The sequence below is a fragment of the Trachemys scripta genome, chromosome 2 (assembly GCF_013100865.1).
Source record: "Trachemys scripta elegans isolate TJP31775 chromosome 2, CAS_Tse_1.0, whole genome shotgun sequence".
NCBI classification, from domain to species: domain Eukaryota; kingdom Metazoa; phylum Chordata; order Testudines; family Emydidae; genus Trachemys; species Trachemys scripta.
This window is the reverse complement of record NC_048299.1, coordinates 278879808-278899280: the sequence shown is the minus strand read 5'-3', so window position 1 is coordinate 278899280 and position 19473 is coordinate 278879808. Positions and strand designations below refer to the sequence as shown.

Genomic DNA, 19473 nt, shown 5'->3' with positions numbered 1-19473 from the left:
AAAAAAACCACGTGGGGCTTGTACTCACCGGGCGGCGCTCCTAGTCTTCGGCGGTGGGTCCTTCACTCGCTCCGGGTCTTCGACGGCACTGAAGGACCTGCTGCCGAAGTGCTGCCGAAGACCTGGAGCGAGTGAAGGACCCGCCGCTGAAGTGCCGCCGAAGACCTGGAGCGCTGCCAGCTGAGTAAAAATTAAAAAGGAGCCTCTAGCCAGGGAAGGGATTCTCGGCCACTTGCCCCCACCCCGGCAGCCCTGCCACTGGGCGTGGGGCCCTCTTAGGCGCGGGGCCCGATTCGGGGGAATTGGTGGAATTGGCCTAAAGCCGGCCCTGAGCCTAGGAGGGTCAGTGCAGTGGTGGTGCGGGGAGGGGACGGCGGGGAGGCTCATGCCGCTGGGGCTGAGGGACGCCGGGGGTGACAGCGATGCGGGGCGGGGGAGGATCAGGCCGCTGCGGGGCCGTGGCCATCGGGGACGGGGAGCTGGGTTGGGCTCGTGGGCCCGTTGGGGCTGGCGCGGAGGGGGCAGGTGGAGCAGCGCGGTCCGGCTCGAGGAGACCCGCCTGGTCCCGCTCCCGGGGCCGTGGGCGGGGTAACCTCTCCTCCCCCTCCCAGTTGCCAAGGGAACGGCATGCCGCAGTCTCCGGCGTCACGTGATCAGGCTCCCTCACGTGACCGGTGAACGGGAGTCGCGGGCTGGTGACGTTTCCAGAGGGCGGCTGTCTGGTGCCGGGGCGCAGGGCGATGACGTAGCCGGGGGCGGCTCAGCGGCGGGGATGGAGGAGAAGGAGCAACTGCGGCGTCAGATCCGCCTGCTGCAGGGTGAGGGGCGCTCGGCCGCGCGGGGACGGGTCCGAGTCAATGGGTCCAGCGTCCTTCCCCGGGCTGGTGGGCCTGAGGGCGGCCCTTTAACCCCCCGCCGCGCCCCCCCCCCTCCCGGGGCCCGTTCCCCCCCCCGGGCCCTTTCCCGCGCCACCGCCCCCTCCCCCCGCCCCCCTCCGGCTTCGTTACCTTCTCTGCTGCTGTCGCGCCGCCCCCCGGTGCGGTTACCCCCCCCCCAGTCTGCTGCCGCGCCGCACCTCAGTCCTGTCCCCCTTCCCTCCCCTCCCCCCGCGGCGGTGCGGGGGGGGGCAGCTACCCCCGATAGCTGCAGGAAGGGGGGGGAGCTGACCTGCTGCGACACTCCTTTTCCCCGAGCGCCTCGTCCCGGCTGCTGGGATTGGGTCGTGTGGCCTCTTAGTCTGAGCTGTGGTGCCAAGACTGGACACCTTCCTTGCCTCCCCTGGGATCCCTAAAAGGCTCCCCCAGTCTCTCAGGTCCTTTGCAGAGAGGCTGGGACCTGTCTGTGTGACCTTGTCTAGTTCCTGGGGAAAGACGCCAGCTGAGATCCCGTGCCTGCGCTGAGGGATGCCCTGCTTTGTGGGTTGCAAGGTTGATTTTTCTGATTTGCAGTGCTAGAAACCCCACCTTGGGTCCTGCAAATCCACTTGCAAATCTCCCCTCTGTCAGGGCTCTTATCTTTGACCAAGGGTATCTCTAGACAACAAAAAACCCCAAACCCCGTGGCAGTGAGTCTTAGAGCTCAGGCCAGCTTGGGCACATACTACAGGACTAAAAATAGCCGTGTCAATGGTCCCACCTGGGCTCTGAAACCCAGTGAGGAGGGTGGGTCTCAGGGCCTGGGCTCCAGCCCAAGCCTGAACATATACACTGTTGTTTTTAGTCCCAGGCTCTGAGACACTGCAACACACATTTTTCTTTGCAGTGTAGACATACCAATACTGTCTGAGTTGGACACAACCAGATACACCTAGTCTCATATGAGTAATTTTGCACCACCACAGGCATGCATGGAGCTGTACACACAAGTAAGATGACTCGGTCCTTCCTCTGGGGATCTCATAATTTTATTAGATGTAATACAGACCAAGTGTGGTTCTGGGGGGTGGAATGAAGAGCAGCAGAAAAAGTCATGAGATTTTATTTCTGTTTTGATGTGTGTCTTGTTGCTGCTGGATTTTGAAATACATTTCAACATCAATGGAGCAGTTTGTGGGCAGGGAGTTTAGCTGGCAGGTCAGCTTATGTTGCCTTTCTGCAGCTATGTGGTCTAGTTTTTGGCAGCAGGAAAAGCTTGTTTTCTTCACTAAAGCACACAGAGATCCCTCGTAATGATGCGGGGCTCAGATATAGTCCTTTGTTAACCCCTTTCATCTGAAGATCCCAAAGTGCTTTATAAATATTGATATTTTACAAGTCTCGCAATCCCTCTACCCCTGGAAGCATATTCATCCATATTATTGTTAATAGGGAAATTGAGGCACAGAGACATGACGTGATTTGCCCAAGTGACTCACTTGCGTTGTTAATCAGTGGTGGAGATGGGATTAGATCCCAAGCATCCTGACTCTTAGTCTCTTGCTTTAATAATAAGTCTACCCTTCCTTTCCTAGACCAAATAATAAGCACCTCGATAGGGGACTATATTGTGCTGTGTATGAGCAGGATCAGGTTAGGGTTGCTAGGCAATCTCAACTATAAAGGGGCTCAGAGATGCAATGGTGAGAGCTAAAAAGATACCTATAAAAGAAATAAGCAGTAAGTTTTCTCCCCTTCTTGTCTGTCCTCCCTCCTACTGCCACCCTCACCACGAGTGATCTACAGGAACAATGATCAGAGTAGTAGATTCAAGACTGGTGCATATAAGAGGAACTAAACGTGGCCAGAAAGTGGGATGATGCAGTATTCGATTGCTATGTAAAGATCCACAATAAGAAATCTGTAATCATTACATAGCTCAGCTTTTCTTCCAGCATTCGTGATGATGTCTGAAACCTACCGAGCATGAGAGCTCACGTAGAACAGGTGTTTTCAGTGCAATGTGAAGACAATCAATTTGCATAACTTGCTGTTGCAAGACGGTTGTGAAAGATGCAACTAACAGAGGTGGTTTTGCTTTCTTCAGGTCTCATAAATGACCATAAAAACATCCATGGAAATGCACCAGTGCCCCCGCCCTCCAGGACTCCAAGGTGGAGGAATCCCAGGCAGACTGCCTTCAATAGTCAGGGAGCATTCTCCGCAAGATATTCTCAGCAAGCTCCAAGGGATTTCCAATCACCTCAAGGTAACTCCTGGAGGAAAAAATACTCCCTTGTAAACAGACCGCCTGCAGCAACACATCATCCTGGAAGCAGTGCATCTGCTAACGCACTTCAGGCTTTTGTGAGCCAAAGGAATAGCCAGCCTCCTGGGCCACAGGGAACAGGCCCGGAAAGGCAAGTGGGCTTAGCAACAGGTGGTATAGTCATAGGAGTCAAAGTGCCACAGAGGACTAGCTCAGCCTTGGACAATAGAAACGTTAGTGAGTTGGGATCCCAGCAGAGTTCCTCTGGGATGAAAGCAGCCATAGCTGCTCCAAAAGGAAATGAAAAGGTTCATGAAAGTTCTAGTTTTCAAAGTGTTGCTCAAAAAGAGGACAAAGAAACTTCTCTCTCTGTCTCCCAGAGTTCATTGCACCAGCCTGCTGTTGCTGGAGGCAGAGATGACGCAAGCCCAGCATATGTGAAGGAACTGGGCAAACTTCGGACTGCGAAACTGGCTAAAAGTGCCCCTGAGTTACGTGACGTTATCAGTGAAAGTGCCATAGCATTAAAATCCAAGCCTCAACAGCCTTCAGCTCTTCCTGATCGAGAATCAGGCTGGCTGGTAGCCTGGAAGAAGCCAGTAGCACACGTTCCAGCTCACTGTAGTTCAGAGCAAGTCACGGCAGGAAGAGATACTTTGAAGGAGCCAAAGACCCTTGGAAAATCTGAGGCACACACAAGCTCACTTCAGTCTGTGACTTCAGAGGTTGGGATAAACCCAGTGAAGAACCAGTTTGCAATACCACACAAGCTACCCAGTTTCCAAAGAGCTGCCTCAACGCCAGTCTCCAGTAAAGCTTCTAAGTTCAGGAAAACCAACTATACGTGGGTAGCAAATCCTAGTAAATGCCCTCGTGCTGTAAAGAGATGGACCAGCCCTAGAGCTTCTGAAAGCACTAGGAAGCTTTCTGTGGGAGCAGAGAGAACTGTTAAGCCACTGCCAAAGGGGGACTTGGGAGCAAAGCAGAAGAAATCCGGAGTGCATTTGAAGCTGGATGCCTCTCCTAGTAAATACAAATGGAAAGCATCCAGCCTACAGCCACCTTCTTCAGCTTCCAAGTCAGTGTTCAGGTGGCAGTCTGAGGGACGAAAGGAGGCTGGAGTCTCCCAGGTTTCCAGAGCCAACCTTGGCCTTCAGACTCTAAGCAACGCATCCAACGGTCATGGTGGGTTGAAGTCCTCTTTCAATGATGCTGCACTTTCCACTTATAAAGTGAAGAGCCGGACCAAAATCATCAGGAGAAAGGGGAGTTGCTGGTAAGTTACTAGTTGTGTCTGAAGTTCTGTAGCTGGTACTAGCCTTCTTTGCACTTCTCCCGGGGCCAGTTCCTACTTTCATTGAAGTCCATAGGAGTCTTGCCATGGACTTCAATGGGAGCAAATACTCAGTTATTTACATTGTAAACTCTGTGGAACAGGGACCCTCTTTGTGTTCTGTGTACAGTGTGTAGCCCAGTGGGGGCCTGCTCCATGACTAGGCTTGCTAGGTGCTATCGCAGTACAAAGAAATACTTACTGCTTCCTTTCCAAACACGGGACTTTCAGATCAGCATGAAATATGCTGCTTTTGAGAGGTGAGAGTCCTTAAGCTTCAACTGCTTTATTTCCCACAAACAACTGCTGTTTCCTTTCCTTTTTCCCCAACTGTATCCCCCTCCAAATATATATTGCCCACAGCTCTTATTAGAGACCTACAATAATAAGCTAGTATTCAGTGGGGGAAAAGAAGTAAGTAAGGAAACAGGTTTTGGAGGGGTAGCCGTGTTAGTCCAGGGGTGGGCAAACTACGGCCCAGGGGCCACATCCTGGCCTTCAGACGTTTTAATCCGGCCCCTGAGCTCTTGCTGGGGAGCGGGCTCCGGGGCTTGCCCCACTCCGCGCGACTCCTGGAAGCAGCAGCATGTCCCCCCTCTGGCTCCTATGCATAGGGTCAGCCTGGGGCTCCACATGCTGCCCCTACCCCAAGCACCACCCCCGGAGCTTCCATTGGCCGGGAACCGCGGTCAATGGGAGCTACAGGGGCGGTGCCTGCGGACGGGGCAGCGCACAGAGCTGCCTGGCCACGCCTCCGCGTAGGAGCCGGAGGGAGGACATGCTGCTGCTTCTGGGAGCTGCTTGAGGTAAGCGCCGCCTGGAACCTGCATCCCGACCCCCTCCTGTGCCCCAACCCCCTGCCCCAGCTCTGATTCCCCTCCTGCCTCCAAACCCCTCTGTCCCAGCCCGGAGCAACCTCCTGCATCCCCAACCCCTCATCCCCAGCCCCACCCCAGAGCCTGAACCCCCAGCTGGAGCCCTCACCCCTTCCCACACCCCAACCCCCAATTTCATGAGCATTCATGGCCTGCCATACAATTTCCATACCCAGAGGTACCTTACCAAGTCGGGGATCAGTGCTAATGAGGCCAGTTCAATCAGGGTGGATGTGGCCCATTCCCAACAGTTGACAAGAAGGTGTGAGTATCAACAGAGGATTATTTTTTGTACTCGCACCTTCTTGTTAATTGTTGGGAATGGGCCACATCCACCCTAATTGAATTGGCCTTGTTAGCACTGACCCTCCCCCCCCCACTTGGTAAGGCAACTCCCATCTTTTCATGTACTGTGTATATATACCTGTCTACTGTATTTTCCACTCCATGCATCTGACGAAGTGGGTTCTAGCTCATGAAAGCTTATGCCCAAATAAATTTGTTAGTCTCTAAGGTGCCACAAGGGCTCCTCGTTTTAGTAAGGAAAGAGGTTTCAGTGTCAGGCTATGACTTAGTTAGATGTAGGGGATGAGGAGGGGAGAAGGAATGATTTTAATTAATTGTTTTATCATGCCTCTCACCCCAGAGTGTTTACACGTTTTATATGCAGATGCCTCTGGAGAAGTAGGCAGCAGCTGATCTGTGTACAACACTCCGCATTACAGTGGGGAGAAGGGATACCAGGGCAAAAGTCTATTTGTACAAAAAGTACCATGGGATGGTTGTTAATCCCATAACACGTCTAGCATGATACCATCCCTTGGGCCTGGGCTTGCCTTGTCTCTCTTTTTAAGAATTTTTGCAGGTGCTTTTATAATTTCCCATAGATTGAAATTGACATGGATCCGTGTCCCCTTAGTGGTCATGCAGTTTTGGTGGATGCCACTAGGAGAGTACTGCGTGCAGGAGCAGCAGAAATATCCAGCACTATTCGTATGCAATGAAACCTCTGCTGTGGGCACATCTGATAAGTGTAATGTACAGTCGGAGTGGAAATAAACAGAAGTGAAGGGAAAAGGCCTGTGGGCTAAGTCACGCATCCAGGGAAGTGGCACAAGTTGGACTGATGGTCTAAGGCAGTGCTTCTCAAAGTTGGCCCGCCGCTTGTTCAGGGAAAGCCCCCGGCGGTCTGTGCCGGTTTGTTTGCCTGCCGCGTCTGCAAGTTCGGCTGATCGCAGCTCCCACTGGCCGCGGTTCGCTGCTCCAGCCAATGGGGGCTGCGGGAAGCAGCGGTCAGCACATCCCTTGCTCGGCCCGCGCCGCTTTCCGCAGCCCCCATTGGCCTGGAGTGGCGAACCGCGGCCAGTGGGAGCTGCGATGGGCCGAACCTGCGGACGCGGCAGGTAAACAAACCGGCCCAGACTGCTGGGGGCTTTCCGTGAACAAGCAGCGGACCAGCTTTGAGACGCACTGGTCTAATGGCAACAGACTTGAGATCAGGACCAAGCTGTATCTCACTTCTTAAGCTAGTGACTGTGAAAGCACTGTGCAGGCATTGTCATGGGAAGGGTGTGCTTTGTGTAGCTGTGTAGCAGGAACTGCATCAATAAACTAGAGATGCCCAGAATGAACTTGAAAATTTTGGTTTCACTGATTTGTCCAGGGCCACGCAATAACATGCCAGTGACAGAGCTTAGGTTAGAATCTGCGGGCATCTGGCCCTTACTCCCATGTCCAAGACGCTCTTTTCGTCCATCTTCTACTAATCTCCCCACCGTGCCTTGGCATTGTCTCCTGGCGAGAGGTGAGGATGTCTCCACGTGAGTGGTGCTGAGGAGATGGGGTCCGTGGGATGAGATGAGGAGAGTTTGGGATCTGCTTGCTTATTTCTTTTGCCTGGCTTGGCCTGATCTTCTCAGCCCTCTTAAGAACATCCTCCTCCTCCAACAGCTATAGTAGGGGAGAGACTGGGAGTGATGGGGGATACCTAGATGTGAGTTGAGATGTCAAAGAGCGCCGTCTCTCTTCATGCTTTCCCAGCAATTGGTTAAATTTGCCCTTTCACCTGGCATTATCCATCAGCATATTTCCATTGCTCTTACCTAGAGAAGCACCGTAGTTCAATGGATTAGGTATCGGACCGGGAGTCCAATCCCAGCTGTGCTACTGTCTCGCTTCGTTAGTGGAGAAAGGAGAGCACAGATAGCTGGGGGCGGGGAGTTGCTGTTTGATACCTTTGTGATCCCTTTTTAAACTCCCTGTGTTGCATTCTGTGCAGTTCCCCAACGGATAAGAAGAGCAGCTCCTTCCCCACAATGCCCCCGAAAAGCCACTACTCTCTCAGGAAAAGAAACTCCCTGCGGGGAAGACCTGCACCACTGAAGAGAACCCTGCCCAAGGAGCTGGTGCAGATCACCAAGCACCGGCTATGCCGACTGCCAGCCTCGAGAATGCACATCCCAGCCAAAGAAGGTAAGAGCTTGGACGTGTGAGGATAGAGCTGGAATATTGCATGAGGGCGGACAGTTTTAGGAGTAGGTTTTTGGAAGTAGGAAATGAGTTGCTCATTCATCTGGAGTAAACCTGCTGATCACTGTTGTAGGGTCAGTGTTGAGAAGAAAAGACAGCATGGGATGGGGCCTTCACTCCATCTCGGGGCTTCCTCACTGGGTCCCACTTCTCTAGAGCCTTGCATTCCCCCATCTTGCCCCCACGTGCCCCGTGAAACCTCCCCTCAGGACCACCTCTAATTGACAACCACTCTAAAGCTTCCCTTTGCTTCTAGGATGGGTTTGCTGTACCCTCAGTTAAAGACCAGATTTTACGGGCAAATGATTGTTTTCAATCGTGTTGTGGGTGGTGGCGTAAAGTAACTTCCACTGTGTATAGATCTGTGTGCAGCACTGACTCATCTTCTGCACGTGTAGGATCAATTCCCTGTCTCTGAACGTATATGAACTGTTGATGGGCCCACATTCCCCATGGTTAAGAAACCTTATTGGTGTGAAAAGAACCTGAATGGTGACTGGTCAATGTCTGTTTGTTTCGGTTGTGTCCTTCTTTCTCCTCCACCACCGTCACCTTGTCACTGTCTAGATCAGGAAAGGGCAAGGACTGTTCCATGGAAGATCTTGCAATCTAAACAGACACTCAGAACACAGAGAACTCGCTGAATGGTCAGGAGAGTTCAAAAATCATTGTTTAAAGGTTAAACCAATCGTGTCTTTGAGTGGGCTAGAGTTTATAGGCTTCACAGAGAAAGTATGTTTGAAGAAGGACTCAAAGGAGGAGGTGGCAGAAGCGTTGTTTGTAAGGTACAGCTGTAAGATTGTATAATCGTGTTTTTTCCACTAGGGAAAAACGGTGTGTCTCTCATGAGATGCTCATCTCAGCAAGGAAAAATCTACCTGATAACTGCATCATGGTTAGGAACTGTGAGCATAACAGCTGCATCTCTGCAGGGGTAAAGCATGTATGTGTGAGTTGGTTGAAATTAATAGGTTAATTTAAACATTCTCAAAGGGTTGTTAAAAGAATTAATGTTTGTTTGTGGAATGGAGTACTGCCCCCTAGGTAGAGCGGCATTTAGCTGTAAAGCACCTCTTACGCTAGATCTAGCTGCTAGAGGATTTGACCTCATGCACATGGACGTTGTGCAGATCTCTGTTTTGTAAGTTGGTGTGTCTCTGGTTTGATCACCTGCTGTGTATGGTGAGATTTGGCAGTTAGTGGGGCAGGCTCTCTGTGTCAAGATGCAGTAACTCGACCTACCTGTGTAGCACAGGAAGCGAGGAAGAATCCTGTAGCCAAGTGAAATTTCAAGTTAACTATTGGTAGAATGTAGTCACCTTATTTGAAATTTGGCTAGGACCCTAGGAGCAACACCCCTATTCTTATTAAAAGTGACATGAGATCTTTAATGTTCACAAGCAATTAGGGCTCTGGTTTCATCTCATTTGAAAATTGATGTCTCCGGTGACACACTGCCCCCTCGTCCTCTGCTGGGATATTTTGGAAATGAATTTAATGTGTTATGTCTGTGTAGCATAGAAATTTAATTATAGAAATGTAGGGCTGGAAGGGAACTCGAGAAGTGATCAAGTCCAGTTCATTTGGTCCTCCTGTGGCAGGACCAAATGAACCGCAACCATCCTTGGCAAGTGTTTGGAGTTTTGTAAAAACAGGCTGGACGGTGATGGGGATTCTACAGCTTCCCTTGGAAGCATATTCTAGAGCTTAACTACTTTTTTAGTTTTTTCCTAATATCTAAGCTAAATCTTCCTTGCTGCAGATTAAGCCCATTACTACTTGTCCAATCTTCAGTGGACATGGAGAACAATTGATCCCCGTCCTCTTTTCAACAGCCCGTAACATATTTGAAGATTATCAGGTCCCCCCTCTGAGTGTCTGGTTTTGTATTGTCTAGTCGTGCAGCTTTGATGAGTTGTGGAACTGCATAATTGCCTAATTCTATTGGAGACCCTGTGAAGTACGCAGTGTTCGGAAACATATACAAGCTGTAAGTGTTTCACCTTTTTGTACTTGTTCTTAAAAAATCAACCAAAAATGAGACTACACCAGCACTTCCTTCAGCACTGTAGAATTTCTTTTATAAGTATAACTGGGGCCAAAAAGTTCATGGAGAATAGGTCCGTCAGTGACTATTAGCTAGGATGGTCAGGGACGCAAGCCCATGCTCCAGGTGTGTCTCAGCCTCCAACCACATGGGACTGGATGACAGAGGATGGATTGCTTGAAATTGCCCTGTTCTGTTCATTCCCTCTGGAGCACCTGGCACTGGCCACTGTTGGAAGACAGGATATGGAGCTAGATGGTCCATTGGTCTGACCCAGTATGGCTGTTCTTGCATTCTTTATTGGGCTGGAGTAGGAAGATCTCCCATCAAGTACCAAGTGTGATTGAGTCGTTTGTGAGATAACAGCCTGAGATGCGGTGGTTGCAGGTGTTAGCCATCACACCTTTATTAAGCTTTTTTGGCTTCTAATTCTGGTAATTAGCATCAGACGAACAAGCACTAATGTGGACATCTAATGCAGATAGCACCATTCGTGTTTCCCTAGTGGGACAGCGGATGCCATGCTGTTCCAGCAACAAGGGTTGTGTTGTGTCTGACTGGGTTTGTGTACAGCCAGGGCACAATCCCACATCTTGAAATGAGAGTAAAGAAAATACGGTACTACTACTGCTATCAAAACAGTCTCTAACTTGACTAGAGCAACTCAGGCGCAGATATTGTCCAAAGTATATTGCCAGAATGTATATTAAAAAGTAAATGTATAATTGTCGGTATCTTCTAGTTTTTCTGTGATCTAATGATTATACAGCAGGTTTCAGAGTAGCAGCCGTGTTAGTCTGTATCCCGCAAAAAGAACAGGAGTACTTGTGGCACCTTAGAGACTAACAAATTTATTAGAACATAAGCTTTCGTGGGCTACTGCCCACTTCTTTTGGTTATACAGCAGGAGACTGGGAGTGAGGGCTCCTGGGTTCTGTACCTGACTGTGCCATAGACTTAGTGACTTCGGGCAAGTTATTTCACCTCTCTTGTGCATTAGCGACATAGGGATGATACTTGCCATGCAGAGTTTTATGAGGTTCTAAGAGATTATTGGGTGAGAAGTGCTAAATCATTCCACTTTCGTCCCAAAATTCTCAGGCCACTGGGCGTTGATGACTCTTTTGGTCAGGAGAACCAGACTTGGTTCTCTGTGGAGCTGTCCGTGATGATCCTGGACCACCCAGGTGCGATTGCTGTGTAGTGACCTTAGGCAATTCCTTTCCTCCGACTTCCTTTCTCGTGAGGCTGATACGCAGCCTCTGAACTGCAGTGTGAAACCCTGATTGAAGGCCAGGCTGGGAGGCCGTTTGGGCTCCAACATGAAGCTCCGTTCCAGAGCTTGCGCACACGTGAGTTGAGCCAGAAACCTCCCAGGATGCTTGCATGATTTTCATGGAAACCATGAAATCCAGTGTCAAGCACTGGAGACATGGACTGCAAGGGTGTTGAAATTTTGTGGAACAATATGTCTTGGGCCGGGTCAGAAAGCTTGGTCAGGAGTTCTGGGAAGAATGGTGTTGTCCATATACCATCAGGATTTCTAAATTCCCATTAGGAGCACAAGCTCAGATGCATATCTTTCAGGTGGGGTGGTTCATGCACTTGGGTTCAGAGGCTGAAAGCATGGCCTGTCCCCGCTTCTCCTTTCTCATATTCACAAAGACCCTGATGGACAGAGCAGTGTTAGAATTAGGCCCATGGAATTCTCCTGCCAGCTCTGTTACACAAGGAAGAGTGGGTGCCTCCTTGTGGGGTTTGAGTAGCAGATCCCATGACATTGTCAAAAAGCAATCGCTATCCTCTCCCACCTTCAGATGCAAGTTCCTCAATGAAACCTATCAGGTCACTCCTTTCCCAAACAAGTTACACAGCTGTTATCCCCATTTGACCCCCTAATTCTCCCTCTTCCTAAATGGGACCACTACCGATCTCACCCAATGGGACCCCAATTCAACCAGAACTTCTGTCATGCACAGGTCTAGGGATGGGGGAACTAATTCCGCCTAGCCCCCTGCCACTGAGAGCAGGTGGTGAGTGTGGGTGAGCAGGGGCACACGTGTTAGAGAGGAAAGTCAGCACATTTTATAGCATCTGGAAAGTCCACAATGAAACCCTAATATCTGATTCCTTCAGCAACTGATAAAATTGTAGGATTACAAAATTGAAGTGTAAACGTCCCTTTGCGTTAATATTAGTATCACATGTCATGTCTAGGGCATGATCCAGCTCTCATTGAATTTATCAGAGGTCTTTTGTGCTTACTGGGAGGTGGATCTGGTCCCTAAACAGCAATGCTCTGTGGAGCGTACACCCAGCCTCATGTGTTGCAGGGAGGGGGCTGTAATAGTGTAGTGCAATTGGACGCATGGACACAATAGATGCTTACACACACAGTTCTATCTAGACAGAAATCTCATTTGAGAGGTTGTGTGATGGATTGTGGGATGCAGAGGTTAAAATTTGGTCCTGGATTGGTGTTTCCTCTAAGCATTGACTCAGTGGGACGTTGGTACAGTGCCTAGCGCAATGGGGTCCTGGTCCTTGATTAGGGCTCCTAGGCTCTATAGTAAAATAAATAATAATGATGCTTCTGTGGGACGAAGCAGTAATTGCCTTGCATCCAGCATTTTCAATTTACGAGCTAATGACGATGCAAGGGAGAAAATGGAACATTGTCACAGAATGATGGCGTCTGGCCATTAGATTATCCAAACTAGACTTTAGCATAAATTCCACATCTGTTATAAATTAACTGTAATATATTACTCTGAATGGAACATTTAACAAGTGCTCAGTAATTAAGAAAATTCCCCAAATTTAAGTTGCTCTGACAAGGTTAATACAGCCATGATGCCTCTGTGGTATAGTTTATGGCCTGTTTATCGAGGTTTTATAATACCACACTCATCCCTGTGGCGGTATGTAGTCCTAGATTCCAAGGCCAGAAAAGACCACTGTGATCATTTAGTCTGCCCTCCTGTATGGCACAGGCCATAGAACTTCCCCAAAATAATTCCTAGCGCCGATCTTTTGGAAAAACATCCAGTCTTGATTTGAAAATTGCCAGCGAAGGAGAATTCTTCCCAACCCTTGGTAAATTGTTCCAATGGTTAATTAATCACTGTTAAAAATGTATGCCTTATTTTTAGTCTAAATTTGTCTAGTTTCAATTTTCAGCCATTGGATCGTGTTCATAACAAAGGGTAAAACATACCTACCAAGGGAAATAGGAAGAGAGACTATTCCATTTATGAAGTGTGGCAGAATTAATGTTTCTAGAGCAGTCTTAATTTTCTGGATTTTTTTGACCCTTCAGTGCTTAGTCTTGCACTTGTTCCATTAATGTGAGTGTGGTTTTTTACATTTAATTTCCTAGGATCGATCATTTTATTTATATATTTATTTTAGGATGAGGGGTGAAAAAAGAGAATCTGTAGATAATTGGCATGCCCTGATTACAAGCTTTTATGGGGCTTGTAAATGCTTGCTTTTGACCTGATTGGAAGCTTGATGAAGTTAATGGAAAGACTCCTACTGAGTTCATTGGGTCTTGTGTTGGACCTTGACTGGGAGTGTATCTGTTTAACTCTACAGCTGTTTTCTATAGATGAAAAGGGCTGTACAAGTGCAAAAATATTGTTAATGCTGTCACTTCTGTATTTTTTAATACAAGTTTTTAAAATTGTGTATATATGGTTTGCCTTGATTTGAAATGCGCTTTTAATTTGCGCTATAAGTTCCCAACATTATTTGTCTGTGAATAACTATGGGAGAATGATCTTGATTCAATTCTGGCATGTGAATCACTAAGCAAACTCTTAGGGGGAGGGATAGCTCAGTGATTTGAGCATTGGCCTGCTAAACCCAGGGTTGTGAGTTCAGTCCTTGAGGGGGCCAGTTAGGGATCTTTTGCAAAATCTGTACTTGGTCCTGCTAGTGAAGGCAGGGGGCTGGACTTGATGACCTTTCAAGGTCCCTTCCAGTTCTAGGAGATCGGATATCTCCATTAATTTATATTTATTTATTTATTTATTTTAATTTAGGTGCAGAATTTTTGTACAAAGCAGAGGAAGCCCAACTTGATTTCTGCATCCTGTGTGGAGTTTCCACCAGTCATAAATTGAAAAGCAGCATCTTTTGTCATCTGAGCTAAACTCATTGCATGTAGACACCACAGAGAGAAAATCATAATAATTATTTGTATTAACATATTGCCTAGGAGCTCTGGTCATGGACCAGAACCCCATTGTGCTAAAGGCGGTATAAACATCGAACAAAATGACTGTCCCTGCCCCAAAGAGTTTACAGTCTAAGCATGAGACAACAGGTGGATAAAGACAGACGGGAGCACAAGGCAACAATGAGGCAATACCTGTCAGCATGATGGGCAGGGGACTCCCACGCTGTTTTTTAAAAGTAAATTTTCTGCCATTTAGGACACTTCGTAGCTATTACTGTCTCAGTTGCAGATGTTTATCCTGCATCATTGTTCCATTGCAGTGACTTTTTACAACAAACAGTTAAAATAATAAAGTAGCAAACTGTAGGTTGGTGCAGTCTGATACCTGCAGCTCCTTGGAGTGTTGTTGACAAGCTGTATTCTGATGGCCATAGATAAGACCTGTTTGGTCTTCAGCAAACTGGAAATCTGTTTATTCTGAAGAGGACAAGAGGGTGCGGATTGTAGTTTTATAACTATGCTGTTTTCAGACAGTCTTCATTTTTTTTTTTTTAAACAAAACTTTTTGGTAACATCTGACTGACAGAGATGCATAATACATCCCTGCTACTACTGTACAAAGGGTTGTCAGTTGTACAGTGCAGTTCCCAAAGTGTTCAGACCCCCCTAGGACAAGCTAATGCCCTTCTACCAGGTAGTCTTAATTACAGGCCCAGTCCTGCAAGGTGTTGAGCAATCCCAACTCTAGTTGGCATCAGTGGCATTTGAGGGTGCTCAGCATCTTGCAGGATCAGGTCCTTCATGAGCTCTGTCCTTTAATGAAAGGAGGGTAAAACCAGTCAAGTGGTTTGAGTTGTGAACCTTTTCTCACCCCTGTAAAATCAATGCTGCTGCTTTCATTGGTCGCTCCAGCTCTGCTACCTTTGGGTAACGCTCCTTTCCCACTGGCATTCAGCTCTGCTCAGGCATGCAGTGCAATTGCGCAGTCATCTTGTTTCTGTGGTTTATTTTCTATTAATAAATAGAATTAATCTTGTCAAATTAACATTTCTTTTCTGCTGGAGAAGTGGCAGCCATGTAAATGTCAAAGCGGGCTCCCATGTGTATATCAGCCACGACTCTCAACACTTCCTGGCAGACCCACATGTAGTGTGTGTGTATATACACATCAAAACAGGATTATAAATTACAGGACTTGCTGGAAAGCCAGGTAGCTCTGCCTCTTTTTTGGCAAAGGCTCACGTGATGTCTCCCCCCTCTGACCTGCAGAGGGCAGTCTTGCCCCTTGTATTCTCCGTAGTCCACCTTTTTCTGGTAATTGATTGCCTAATTTCCTCTTTATGTGAAAGAAAGCAGATATCAAGTAATTTGCAGCAATAACCTGCTAATGCTGGGCCAGTATCAAAACTCCCATGTTCATTTCAAGTGGCAGATAAAACACTAATATATAATTATCCTTGCAAATTGGATTGTTTTAAATAACCAAAAGGCTATGGCCAGGAGAAAACTATCCCATTTCCCTTGAGTTACTATTGCAGTGTAATTGCTGCGTTCAATCAATTTCCTTGGCATTAGAAATTCCATCACAATCAACATTAAGCTTTATTCATTGTGATGGCTAAGAGCCGGGCCATTTCTCCTCTTTTCCTTAACTGGCAAAATTAATCAGGGAAAAGATTTTAAACATTTACCCGTGTGAAAGAGGTCAGCTCTGCCACTATATTGCTCAGCAGATAAGGGGGCTAATAAAAAGAAAATTGAATTACTAATGATCGCCAGGAACAGAGTATATAAAACCTGGCAATCGCCTGGTTCAGGAAAAAGGAGAATCAATTTTCTTCAGACAAGGTGCGCTCATTTTTTATTTTGGCGCATATTATCAGCAATTTAATTTGAAAGTGCATAAACAGGAGGAAACAGTGAGAAAATAATGAGCCTGAAGGTGTAAAATGCTGCAGGATATATGCTGTACACAATTTATTTGGCACAACAGATAATCACTTTAATTGAATTCAAAACTGCATTGTTCAGCAGCAGTGCGGTCTGCCTCTCTTGCCTGTGGGGATTACAGAATATTACAGAGATTCCAGGGAGAGGCTCTTCTGTGTCTCTTTCCCCTTTATAACGTCCCCTCCTATGCAGGATTCCTCGGTGCCTGGGTTCGTTCACACATGGCCACAGCTACTTGGAGGTGTAATGTCTAAAAGCTGTGAGAAAATCCCCCTTGGGAACACTGCTTAGGTAGCATTGTGAGCGAGTTTTTAAATAATAATGTGTCTGTCTTTTGCCATGATGGATAACTTCATGCAAACTCAGCATATAAAAAAAGTAGCCCATCGCTTCAACACAGTGTCCCCCTATCCTCTTAGCAGGTTTTGTGTCAAGGAGCAACGGGCTGAACTGAGTTGTTTGTTTGGATGTTGCTTGTACGGCTGTCACTGTACTTGCTGTCTGCTTAGGTGGGGTGTGCGTGTGACTTACACCTATCTCTTCCCATTGTACTTTACAGCCAGCATATGCACCTTGCTTCAAAATGGTTCATCTCTTCCCTTCCTTCGGCACCAAATGCTTATGATCCCAAATCTCCATGGTTAAGACAAATATTTATACCTTGGAAAAGAAGCACCCGATTGAGAATCTATCTATCTATGTAATCTAATTTATGTACATTTACAATGGTGACTTTATTGCTTAGTTTGATCCCCTCACAATTAGCAGGAGCATTGCAGAATTTCATTCTTTACAGACAGTGATCTGTGGTCATGGGTTTGTTTTGCGAAATTTGAGTTAAGTCTATTACTCAGGAGTCAGACCAATTCACTTTCCCCGGGACTGGTTCTCCCCATTCAGCTCTGCAAGTGCTGCTTGGTGCTGACCCGCAGCACCTCCTGCTCTTCTAGTCCTGGCCTCTGAGCATAGAGGATCAGTTATGGCAAAGCATTAAGGGATTTGCAGATGGAGAGAAATATCCTCAAAGGGACGAGGCTGAGATAATCAAGCTCATTTTGGTAGTGACCTAATCCAAATCTCCTGAACTCAACGGCTAATGTACCTCCTCTGCCCATAGTGAATGACAATCCAACCTACATATTAAACTAGTTTTTATTTAGCAGCTTATGGGTGACACATGGGAAAGTGTAGCAAATATGGATGTTGAGGAGATAATTTTGTTTAAAGGGGCTATTAATGGTTTTTTTCCAGCTAGATTGCAGGTCCTTGTGATTGCTGCACAAAAGCCTGTACTGTGAAAGGTGTCTCTTCAGCTGTGTCTAGGAGAATCATCTTTTACTTCACTGTGTTCCTTTAATTTGGAGAGCAGCATGGAATTGTACTGGTGTGTGAATAATACTGTTACTCAGCACTTCACATGTTCAGAGCACTTTACAGACATAAACTAAAGGATGGTATGATGGGATAGCCTAATTTTGGCAATTAATTGATCTTTGACTATTAGCGGTAAATATGCCCAATGGCCTGTGATGGGATGTTAGATGGGGTGGGATCTGAGTTACTACAGAGAATTCTTTCCTGGGTGTCTGGCTGGTGAGTCTTGCCCACATGCTCAGGGTTTAGCTGATCGCCATATTTGGGGTTGGGAAGGAATTTTCCTCCAGGGGAGATTGGCAGAGGCCCTGGGCGTTTTTCACCTTCCTCTGCAGCGTGCGGCATGGGTCACTTGCTGGAGGATTCTTGCACCTTGAAGTCTTTAAACCACAATTTGAGGACTTCAATAGCTCAGACATAGGTTAGGTGTTTATTACAGGAGTGGGTGGGTGAGATTCTGTGGCCTGCGTTGTGCAGGAGGTCAGACTAGAAGATCATAATGGTCCCTTCTGACCTTACAAGTCTATGAGTCTAATCCTTACAAGATTCCTTTGAGATGGATATAGTAGGGGGAAATATTAATTATAGTGGGGGGAGGGATAGCTCAGTGGTTTGAGCATTGGCCTGCTAAACCCAGGGTTGTGAGTTCAGTCCTTGAGGGGGCCACTTAGGGATCTAGGGCAAAATCTGTACTTGGTCCTGCTAGTGAAGGCAGGGGGCTGGACTCGATGACCTTTCAAGGTCCCTTCCAGTTCTAGGAGATAGGATATCTCCATTAATTTAATTTATTTATTTAACATTCCTGTTTTGCAAGTGTCAAGATAATGGGAGCCTTAAACATACCTAAGATAGATGGAGGACTAAAACAGCGACCTGCCCAAGGCAAAGAAGTCAGTGGCAAACCTGGGGTTAGAATATGGGAATATCCCATATATGCTCAGTCCACTAGCTGCACTGCCTCGTTGTACTGCCAAGATTCCAGGATTTCAGGCCTCTCCCATTCTAAAAATGCTCTGCTTCCTGCGTATAGCTCTCTAAATTTCACAAACTACAGAACTAGCTTGGCTGTCTGTGCGAACCAAACCATTCCTGTTACCAGCTTGTTCTCAATGCTCTGTCAGCTATTACAAAAATTAAAACTGAGCTCTCCAAGAGTCATTAACCAAAAGAGAAAACATCTGTTCTTTAAAGGGACACTGCCAAGTTTTTTGTTTTTTAAAAAAAAAAAAAAAGAAAGAAAGAAAGAGGAAAAAAAGTTTTGTTTTGACCTGATATCCATCAGAGTGGTTCTACACCTATTTAATTTTAATGGAACTTAAATGTATTAGGAAAACGAATTCCTCTGCACTCTTTATCAACCCAAACAGTGTAGCACTGAGCTAGTGCATTAGAACAAGGGAGTGGGACTCCTAGAAACTGATTGTGGACAAAAGGGAAACCGACGAACATTCATTATCTAAGTACAGTGAAGTGCAAAATGTCAACCAGGTGTGAGGAGTGACTGGTCCGTTTAAGGGTGGGATTTGGACATGCACTCAATTGCCATTCATTATATTGGGAATTAGGTATACATTTCTCTTTGGCAGCTTTGCAAAGGTTTTTAAAATCTTCACACTGTACTGGAAGGTGGAATTAGTAACAAGTAGCTCTAACAGGATTTCTAACCCCTGTCCCTTTAACACTTTATATTTCTTTATAGAACACTTTTTTTGTTGTTGCTTGCTCTAATTTTTCTCCCCATCAATCTATTGTACAAATTTTTGTGTGTGTGTGTGTTTTTTTTTTTTTTGGTGAAGTGACATCCCTGATCAAGTTACCAATGAGCGAGGCTGGTGCCCTGTCTCAGTAAAATGTTACCAGTTAAGTCCAAGGTTATGATCTTTGCCCTCAAACGAGACCCTGGCAACATGTGTAAAACTAGCTGGGACCCCTGTGAGTTCCTGATGTCTTTATTTGGTGTGCTCCATCATTAGTCTTGCCTGAGTGACTAGATGCTTCCTGGAGCTGCTCTGAAGAGTGAACAGGTTTGCTGTTTGAAGCCAGCAGGGTTAATATCATT

General features: G+C 47.0%; 1 protein-coding gene across 3 annotated transcripts in view; it reads left to right on the top strand.

Annotated features, from left to right (window-relative positions):
* Window positions 1-673: 673 nt before the first annotated feature.
* ZC3H3 (zinc finger CCCH-type containing 3) overlaps window positions 674-19473 on the top strand; it is a 334659-nt gene continuing 315859 nt past the window's right edge. For all 3 annotated transcript variants that reach the window (XR_004644830.1, XM_034763723.1, XM_034763722.1), the window contains exons 1-3: window positions 674-818; window positions 2962-4399; window positions 7610-7803. Coding sequence is in view for 2 of the 3 variants with exons in the window: in XM_034763723.1 (XP_034619614.1) it covers window positions 773-818; window positions 2962-4399; window positions 7610-7803 (1678 nt within the window). In the remaining variant the exon portion in view is untranslated. The remainder of the gene's footprint in view (window positions 819-2961; window positions 4400-7609; window positions 7804-19473) is intronic.